Source organism: Nelusetta ayraudi, unplaced genomic scaffold (assembly GCF_046127955.1).
Source record: "Nelusetta ayraudi isolate G7.1 ecotype Tasmania unplaced genomic scaffold, CSIRO-AGI_Nayr_v1 ptg000004l, whole genome shotgun sequence".
In the NCBI taxonomy this organism is placed as follows: domain Eukaryota; kingdom Metazoa; phylum Chordata; class Actinopteri; order Tetraodontiformes; family Monacanthidae; genus Nelusetta; species Nelusetta ayraudi.
In genome coordinates, this window is record NW_027466054.1 from 12,201,740 (window position 1) to 12,211,910 (window position 10,171).

Consider the following 10,171-nt stretch of genomic DNA (forward strand, 5'->3'; position numbering starts at 1 on the left):
TAATGCTAACAAGAGTTAGCATTAGCCACTAGTTCTCAGGAGTCGTGGTTTTGTTACAATAAGCTGCTAGCATACCACAGAAATGTACTTTTGGCCCATTGGTTTTTAGTTTTCCTCCTCCCCCAGAACTTACTTGCACTCAGTTTTGAGGATGAACAAATCACAATATCGACCTTTGTGATTCCAGCTATTGGCGATTTTCTGCCTGGAATGTCAGTACTGCGCTTGTAATGTTGAAATTACACATTGCTTTAACTCTGTTTTGCTATTAATCATCCATTCAAATCCATGTGAATCATTTTCCAAAAGTGTTTTTCTTAGGTAAGGCAACATATAGGCCAGTAGGGTCTCTTTGTTATAACTTGTTATATTTGGCTTTATGGTTCTATTCTGAGACACTGGTCCCCGTCATGCGCTCAGTGGGAAGCCTTGCAGCTGGGGCAGCAGTCAAGACATCTGATGTGTCAGGCAAGAAGTGGGGACAGCGGTAGTGTGGGGGCGGGGAGGGAAGAACAGAGCGAGCACGAGACGACAGAAATCAAAACTAAAGGCTACATTCAAACCTATTTAGGTTTGGCTGACGCTCAAATCTGAAGGGAGTGAGTGGCAGTGGCAGTGAGTGGCTTTTCTCTTCAGTTATCTGCTTTGGTTGGTTCCCCAGTAAAAGTCTGACAACAAATAAAGACGTGAGGCAGCCTCTCAGCCTTCTTCTCTTCACTCGTGGGCTTAAATGTTTAATCTGTTGGATGAATTGTTCTAAAAAAGAATTACATTACTTTGTAAAAAAGAATTGCGCTGGGGGGCCGGGGGGAATAATTGATGTTTTTTTTGTTTTTTTTCATTAATCCCTGTGCATCGAAATGAAGGACAATGAAGTCTGGGTCGTCCTCTTGATTGAGACTTCCTGCGACGCAGCCCTGCTGAGGTTCGTTGCACCGCCGGCTTTAGCTTCAATGTAACCTCAGCAAAACAAATAAAGGATAGCTGGTGCACGCAGCCGGCAGTGGGAAAAAAGTGGCTTTCAGAATGGTAGCAAGCTGAGCTCTGACAGCTGGCAAAGTCTGAAAAACTCTGACGCTGTTCTCCCCGTTACTTTGCTTTGACTTTTAGAAAAGTTAAATGAGTCAAATGTTCCAAAGTATTTTCCCAAAAAAACCCAACATAAAAAACCTGAAGTTTTTGACCTTGGGGAGGGGGCGGTGTTCAGGTTCTCTTGGCTTATTTTGTCTTCTGGCCATTGACCTTACAACCAAGTCACATGATCATTCGTGTTAGCCACTGAATTCCAGGAGTCAAATTTGGCATTCCTGACAGTCTGGTTCTGACAAAAGTCGGACACAGAAGTGTTGGCTGAACTATTTTACAAGCATGCGTTGCTACAGCAAACCACACGAATGACTCATGTTTCAGACTACAAATGAAAGGAAGGGTTTCTTTTTTTCAAGGACTGCCACAGACGACACCTAGAAAGAGCTTCAGGGGATTTAATAATTCAACAATATCCATGACCACTTGGCTCTCCTTCATAAGGCGGCTTGTATTAGCGCCATAACCGTCAAGCAGCTCAGTGTCATTAAAGTTTCAAAAGCGTTGGAGGCCAAGTAAATAAGAGACAATTACTCTGTTTGATAGAAACGTAATGTGCACCTGCGCCTCCCTCACCCGACTCAGCCCCCCATCTAAAAGTAAAGGAAGTCGAAACCCGCCGGGGTTTGTGGGTTGGTGGGGGGGGTGATTTACTTAAAGCCAGCCTTGAGGGGTGATTTATTCAAAAGGCACCTTTCACAGGTCGCCACGGCGTGGACGGTCTGAAGTTCAGTCACGTAGCGCCGGCCACCCGACTGTTTGCGCAGCTCGACAGGAGCGCTAACGGTGAAGATGGGGCCGGGTCGCTCCTGGGAGTCTCAGGCCGGCCAGCAACAGCCGCCGGGTTTGACGGCGGACGCCTCATCCGGCGGGATCGGCGGCGGGGGAGGGGTCTGAGCCGGGTTATTACCCACCAAAATCCCAACCAGGAAAAAAAAAATAAGGAGCGGGACCCATTGTGAAGTTAATGCGGCGTGGGGCCCATTACACAGCCGCTTCCAATCTCCCATAGATAAACCAGTAGATCACTTTAATTAGACAACGTGTTAATTGACTGCAGGTCCCGCGGTGCCATGTGTCAACATTAGTTTCCGTCAGTGACAAAAGTCCCCGCAGGAAGGAGTCGGGGATGAGGGGGAGGTGTGGCGCCGGCAGAGGCCTTGAGATGTGACGGCGAGACGGGCCGAGGGCATTTGGAATCTGCGTGCGCACACACAATACACATACACACACACACATACAGAGGAGCGTGTATCGGTGTAACCTTTGCGCCTCCCTGCTCGCATGCAAGCAGCTGCTCCGTCTCTCGTTCCGGCGATTGTTTTTTTCCCCCCTTTTCTTTTTTATTTTGTGACCCAGTGAGGGCTTTGAAAGGCATGGGAGGGACTGATGAGGGGGGACAGAGGCAGCAAATAAGGGAAGGAGAGCCGGGGTGGGTTGGGGGAGGGGACGAGGGGTGCCGTCCACCGCTCCGCTGGGCTCTGACGTCATTACGCGCTGGTCGCCCGGCCGCCCTCCGCGGCTCTGCCCGTGTTTGGGAAATGGCAAGTCACATCAGCGTTCCGAGGATCGCACTCGACCGTGGGCCAGGAGGGCAGGAAAGACCAGGAAGGAAGGAAGGGGTCAGGATGCGTCACACCTGCTGGGAGTCGGGACGATTCAATTGCAAAGCTCAATATTTCTCACGTAAAAATCCATTGGCGGCGGCGGCGGCGTGAGAAAGGCACCAAGGTCGCTGAGCGGGAGAATCTCCGGCCACCCAGCGAATGAAAACCTCTTCACCTAGCTGCTTTTGAAGCCTTTCAGCGGGTCTTCGATGGCCTCCAAGAGGCTCCACTGAGCCTCTGTGACGAGTTGGGAGATGTTATACGACTCATTTAAGTGCATCCGTGACCTTTAGCGAGTACTTGTAAAAAGCCGTCTTTGGGTTTTTTGCTGAGCTGCTTGATTCCAGGTGATGCCGGAGGGAGAAGTGGACCATGGTACGGCGGAATGTACTGTTCTGTTTATGAAATAATCCGTTCAGCACCGCTGCCTCAGCTGCACAAAACCTCCCACTGTCTTTAAGCACTGTTTTCATCCTGCAATATTGAAATGTATGACTTTTTTTAAGCGGCATAAATAAAACAACAGTTGCAGAGAAGAATTCGACTTATGCTGTATACAGTGAGAGGCTCGGACCCGTCGCACGAGGCGATGGAACAATCCTTCTTTTCTTTTTTTTTTTATTCCTCAAAAAAAAAAAGAGGCCAGAAACGCTGTGCATGGAATGAAGAGGTCAAGACGGAGCCGCAATCCAAGCCCCAGTGTTCAGGAGCTGCAGCCAAGACTTTCACTCTGGGGGCCAGTCAAGACAGATTCTCCATTCATGTTCCGTAGCACGCGGCTCCTCGCCACAACATCATACTTAGGGGTCCAGAATAACAAGAGCTGGGAGGCAAATTTGTAGACGCTAATTAGAGGCGGAGGACAGGAGGAAGAGGAGGAGGAGGAGGGGAAGAGGAGGAAAGAAGAGGGAGTTAAGGCACGATGAAAGGCCTACATTATTTATGATATTCTCGGTTGTTTTTTTCTCTCTTCCTCCAGAGCAGCGAGGCCACCAGGACAGTAGGGAGAGAAGATAACAAAGTTTCTCCTAACTTGTAAACAGCAGTGATTTTTATATTTTTAGGCTCCGAGCTGCAATGGTTTTAATGGAAAGTAAATGGGAACAAGACCTCCGTCCTCACCCCAAACCAGATTTCCTTCCCTGCAGAGACGCGGGCCACCGACACAAAACCAACTCAGTCCAACGTGCTGATGTGTCGTTCATTATGGGACGCTGCTTGAAAAGAGGTGCAGCTGACAGGGAGAGAGCTTTATGAAGGCTGTTCCAGTTGTCAAAGCAAATTTCAAAAAGTGAAATTTGAGGCTTTTCTCCCAACTTTATAACCTTAAATCGTCCAACGCATGGATGCGAACGCTTTGCTTTTTTTTTGCCTTCAAATAGCCTTCATTATGCCAGCATACGCACACGCACACACAAACACACAAGCACACACACACACACACACACTCTCATGCACGCGCTTGTCCAGAGGGACGTGTGAAGTCTCAAGCTGCCGCTGCGGTACTGATGACTTGCCAGATATGACTGACCTGTCTCCCTGTGAGCTCCCATGACTTTCCAGGCGGCTCAAGTCGGGGCTCGCACACACACACACGTCTTATGCTAATTTCTTCAAAGCTGGCAAAAGCAGAACAGATGAGGGGACATCAAAGAAAGTGCCATGTGAGGCGGAACGTGAGGAAATACATCGACGAGCGAAAAACAAAGTGATGAAAAGCTGACGCCTGAGTTATCGGCACACGTTGGCTGATGCGTACGGCCTCTGTTTCTTCTCATAAGAACGTGTTAACTTCAGTTACGTCATAGTGATACAATAGTAAATACCAAAAAAAAGAAAAAAATCTCAAGGTTTTCCTTCATGAATTTTTGAGGCCGCGCTTACGAGGAGCACGGCCAAAAGCTATGCATTTTGCATCCAAGCTGTCAGTCACGGCGCCATTATGCTCTGGTTTGCTGAGGGCCGGGAGAGGATTACACAGCGTCGGAGACACAGCGGGGGGAAAAGAACCTGTCACTTAGCCGCATCGTCGGAGAGGGACGCATCCGCAAAAAAAAAAAAAAAAATCAGAAATGACGCTTTGTCTCGGCGCCTTGTTTACATCCGTGTACTCACCCCGACGTCCAAGGGGTTAAGGACTCTGACACGGGGGTCCTCCGGAACCCCCTCGGGCGCCCCATGGACACAAGCACCATGTGCAAGCGAGCGAGCAGGCCAGGCAGAAACAGCAGTTCTGACAGGTGCACAGGGAGGCGAGAGTGCATTAGGCTCGCGTATATGCCCCTGAGGACGCACTTGGCTCCCCGGGGAACCAACGGTGGCTGAACAAGAGGTGAGGCAGGCCGAGTAATGAGAGAAAGTCTCTGGACCCAGAAAAGGGAGGGAAAAAAATGTCAATTTGTCTCTTGAGCTGTGGCCAATCACAGCAAGGACTGGCAGCGGGGGACTCATTTACATTTATATTTAGGTATTAATCCAGAGGAACTTGCAGGTTAACCAGGCAGGAGTTGGAAGACGTCGCCGCGGGCCGTCAGATAATCTGAGTCATGGTGGGAGATGTCGGAGCGAAATTACACCTGGTGGCTGCAAACTGTGTCCTGATTAAAGTGATGCAGTTGCTCCTTGAGTAATCCAGGTGTCAAGGCCTTTTTTTTTTCATCTCTTTGGTCGCCGAGTGGTTCAGGTGAGGACATACGGTAGCCAGTGAAGTTCTGGATAATTGACTCTCAGGTGACATTTAAGGAAAATGTGAAAAGTTTGTGCAGCAGTGATATGATATTGTGAAAGTAGTGGTATTGGTCTTATTGTCATCTTAAGGAATTTACTGTAACAGGAGCTAAAGGCCGTGGAGGGTTTATTGCAACAAACAACGGTGCCTCAAAAACTCATCATGTGACCTTGTGGTCGGGCGTTGTGTCAGGGTCACAATGAAGTAACGCTGTTGAAACTGAAGCGGAACGACACTTGGAGGGCAGCGTGTTGTGCTACGAGTGCTTGAACAAGGTCCAGTAGGATGTCCCTCCCTTTTTGTGAACCGTGTATTTGAAAGGACCAACTGCTCTGGTCGAAGTCGTGGAAGGTCGAGTTTGTATCACGCAAACGACACCATCATGGCTCTGGCCTGGTCGATGGTCACCCATCGTCTGGCCTCCCGCGGCTTTGTTATAAATCAGTGCAATGAAACCTTTTGAAGAGGGAGCGCTTATCATAGCTACGCTTGCTCCCAACAGACAACACCTTCAGTCTGTTCAGGCTATTCAATGCAACATTTTTGCAAAACTAACTATTTTTTCAGGGCTCTCCTTTCAAACTTGAAAAATTTGAAAAATTATAAAAGAACAAATACAGTACAATGGCAATAATTATATATTTTAGCCATAATTCCCATCAAAGACATGGTTATCCAGCTCCAACAGCATGATTGCATGCTTGTGTCCAATTACTTTTTATCACTGCAAACTTTTGCTGAACCAACCTCATCTATAGGGTTTTTGATACGGATAGTTGCCCAGCCGCCAGTTTCCACTCTGGTTGGTTTAATTTGACAGATTATGCCCGAGGAAAATGGCATTCAACACAAAGAGGAGATTGTGTGTCAAACGCCCTGGAACTTGTGGGTTATTCTCTGACAGCGAGCGAGGAGCCTGAAAGGCAGTTTAGTTTCTGAGATTTCAAGTGTTTGCAGAGCCATTTCAGCTCCATCTTGGAAGCCTCCCATTTCATTAGCTGTCATCAGATGAGAATACAACTGGACCAGATAGTGTCTTTAAGGAGAAGGAGCCTGTTGCTTCATCGAGGGTTTAGATGCAGCACCAAACAGCAAGCCGATGAGTGCTTGACATCAAAGCCAGATGCGGATTTATCAAAGCTGGACGGCGTTTCCTTGTTTAGAGAACAGCAAAAAGCCGGCTGAGAATCTTTCAGTTGTGGGAAAAGATGTTCTGAAGCACCATCTGTTGTCACCGTACACCGATGCATGTCGATTTGTTTCCACCAACAGGAAGTGCCTTATTTTTATCATATGGCCGAACTTTAAAGGAAGGAATCTGAGACAAATATTCCTGCAATCACCCACATTTTCTAATTAGGGGAACTCCCCTTTCCTTTGTGAGTGCTTATGCACTTTTTGGGAGACAGACGTGCACTCTTATGGATATGTGTAACACTGCTGATCGCTGACATTAAACTGGATGAATCCACTTTGTTGGCAGCCACCTGCGCCACCACCTGCGCCACCACCAGCAGGCCTTCAACTCAGAAGGGTTTCCAGATCAGACGCCTCCACCCCCTCCATTCATCAATCCACCAATCAGCCAATGAGGATTAGGCGGCGGGCCGTCTCTCTGTCTGTCTCTCTCTCTGTCTCTCTCTCCCTCTCTCTATCTCTCGAGGACGCTCTCGGCACAAGACCCGATTTCACGTCGTTTTAGCCACAAAGGAAATGAGGACTTGAAAATAGAAGCCTTCAGTCTTCAAGATAATTATGAGGGATTTGAGGCTGAGGGGGGAAGTGGTATTCAATAACCTCTTTACCCTCTCCATCCAGCCCACACTTCACTGCGGTCACATGCGCTCATGCACGCACACGCGCACGGACGCAGGCAGGCAGCGTTCCCCGCCGCAGTGCCTCAGTCCTCACTGCGGGTTAAAAAACAAGTTCATGCACCATGTCATAATCGGCACAGGCAAGACTGAGAATGTGTTTTTTTTTCTGTACCATCCTGTTTTTTGTTTTTTTTCAATTGAGATAAAGAGAAAGAAGCAGCCACAACAACAAATTAAGCTTATGAAATCACAGCGGCGAGGCCATCGGCTCCCTGTGCACTCACATGCTTTGTGCAAATGAGTCTTTATTCATTTGATCTCATTACTCCCTCCGTGAGAGGGTCCTCTGGTCGAGAGGGTGCAGGGTTTTTCTTCTTCTTTTTTATTTTGTTGGAAAAAAAAAACTGTGATCAAGGACCAGCTTTCAACACGGTGCGCTCAGTGAGAACTACTTATTGCTGCTGTGGAGGTTTACATGTGCGAGAGCAGCAACACCAGCATGCCACTGCTTCTAATCCTGACGGTGGTTTGTGCTCTGAGGAGAAGCCTGTTGTCCTCCTGACAGGTGGAAAGCATGGAACCTGAAATTGCAGCTGTATTCAGGTGACAGGTTTTCCAATGCCTTTTTTTGGTTAGTATATTTTAGTCTTGCATCAGACGTTTAGGCATTTTGTCCATCATATGAATCGTTGAGCATAAAAGAAAAATAAAAGGTGTTTTGTTACGACATTTTTTGGAAGCACTGTCACTCTTCCATAATTCAGTTCCAGCAGTTATGCACAATTTATTGAGAGAGGTTTAACCCCTCCTGTTCTGGACTAATGTAGCTGGTGGAAACACTCGCCTTAACCTCAAATGTAAGAAGTGATCCATTCACAGCTGACACGTTTTTTTATTAGCAACATAAATAACTGCACTGCTGCCACAGCCAGCCAGCTTTTATACCAGAACAGAAAGGTTGCACTCACACTCCATGAACTCAGATCTTTTTCTTTCTTTCTTTCTTTTTTTTTTTTATATATACTTAAATCGAAATAATTCAGGCGAGTCATGTGTGGCCATTTGGAGGAGAAAATTCCTATTCTGGAAATGTGGGGGCCCTTATTGAAGAATGAGAAATAATTTATGGCTCCCTCCTTCCCCAATCAATTAGTTTGGATGAGAAAACGCGTTTCATTTGGGGAGGAATGAATCTTGCATAAGCATACATCAAATCCGCCACAATAAATCAGACCAAACACCCTTCCCGCACCACCGCGGAGGCAACTCTGAGCCAAAATCCACGGCTGCAGTCAAAACGCACGGACTCCCAATCATGCACGGACACGTGCGGATGTGACTAAACTAGATCCAGAGTCGCCCGGGCGGATGGACATGAGTTTCCGTGCGTAATTGGCTGGCCGAGCCCGCAGGTCCGCGCACGAACACAATTCACAGTGGCTGCACAAACGTGGCACTCGGAGAGCAGCGCGCCTCGGTGCGCATCTGTGGATTCCAGTGCACCTGTTAGCAGCGGCGGAGCGGAGAGGCACCGAGTCTCCGCTCCGTGCGTGACGGAGTTTTGTTCCCAGACTTTCACGAAAGGAAAGGCGACAACAACAGCAGCAATGGTGTGTGTGTGTGTGTGTGTGTGTGTGTGTGTGTGTGTGTGTGTGTGTGTGTGTGTGTGTGTGTGTGTGGTGTGGTACTCACGCTGCTGTTCTGGCCCGACCAGTAGACCACCGCGTGGTTGTGCGCAGAGTCCCCCGTCAGGGCGAAAGTGCTGCTGCTGATCTTTGGCTCATCCTGCCGGTTATTCCCTCTCCCGTCCTCCCGGTTCCACCTGTACTCGGACCTGCCCTGCCTTTGTCCGTCCAGCAGCGACCCTCGCTCCTCCACCGCGCCCGCATCCACGCCGGTCCAGCCGTTTTCAGCCAATTCGGGGAAGTGAGACGGGCTCCTCCGTACTCTCCGGGGCGCGTCGCCGTCACCATCCTCGCCCTCCGCGGGTTTTGATCCCTCATCGGCGAAGCGTTGACTTTCTGCGCCGGAGCGAGCTGCGTTTTCATTTCCACCAACTCCATCCAAACTAGCGTCCCGACGCAACCCGGTCACATCTCCCCCGGAGTCTCCCTCCTCTCGGCCGTCGCCCGGGTCCACGTTCTGTCCCGCAAGCCCGACTTCTCTGAACTCTACCCGGACGTTCCTCAGGACGCCCGGCTCCCCAGTCGCCAGCGCGCGCGTACCCAGCTGTAAATTCTCCAGGTGAAGTTGGACCGGCGACGGGCAAGACGCGCAAGTTATCTCCGCCCGGGCGCTGTGGAGGGTGGAAGCGGCGAGCGTCAGCCACACAGCCAGGGAGAAGAAGTGCGAGCCCGGCCAGGAGCCAGCCCAAGTCTCCATCGCTGAGAAATAGATTTTTTTTTTTTGGTGGGGGTGGGGGTGGGGAGGTGGAGGTTAGTGCTGAAGGAAGCGGATCCGACACCTTCGTCCGGACGCGGAAGAAGTAACGCCTCGACTGTCCGTCTGCTTGTTTGGTGGCGGCGATGGAGGAGGCGGAGGGTGGAGAGGGGAGGAGGGGGGAGACAAAAGTGCTCTTCAGCGAAACTGTTCACGTCCAAGGGTGTTTGGTGGGGAAAGCCACCACACAGGAGGGAGGAGCTGTATCACAGCCAGCTGCCGAGTGTGCGCCCGGAAGAGGCACTGAGAGAGAGAGAGAGAGAGAGAGAGAGAGAGAGAGAGAGAGAGGGGGGAGGGGGAGAGGGAGGAGAGAGAGAGAGAGAGAGAGGGAGAGAGAGGGGAGCTGTCTGTGGTGCTGAACTGTCCCTGCAGCCAGTTCAGCGCGCAGCGGTCTCGGGCACAAAGTGGGACTGATAGCGGACCTGCACTGTGTAGGTGCGCGCGCTGCTCATAAGAGGTGAACGGACGGTGCCGCTGATGTTGTTAGAGGGTCT

The 10,171-nt window shown here is 49.8% G+C and overlaps 1 protein-coding gene across 1 annotated transcript in view; it reads right to left on the reverse strand.

The window, feature by feature from the left end:
- sorcs3a (sortilin related VPS10 domain containing receptor 3a) overlaps positions 1-9,651 on the reverse strand; it is a 176,335-nt gene extending 166,684 nt beyond the window's left edge. The window contains exon 1 of the mRNA XM_076035191.1: positions 8,931-9,651. Within this exon, the coding sequence (XP_075891306.1) occupies positions 8,931-9,620 (690 nt within the window). The 5' untranslated portion in view covers positions 9,621-9,651. The remainder of the gene's footprint in view (positions 1-8,930) is intronic.
- Positions 9,652-10,171: the final 520 nt, after the last annotated feature.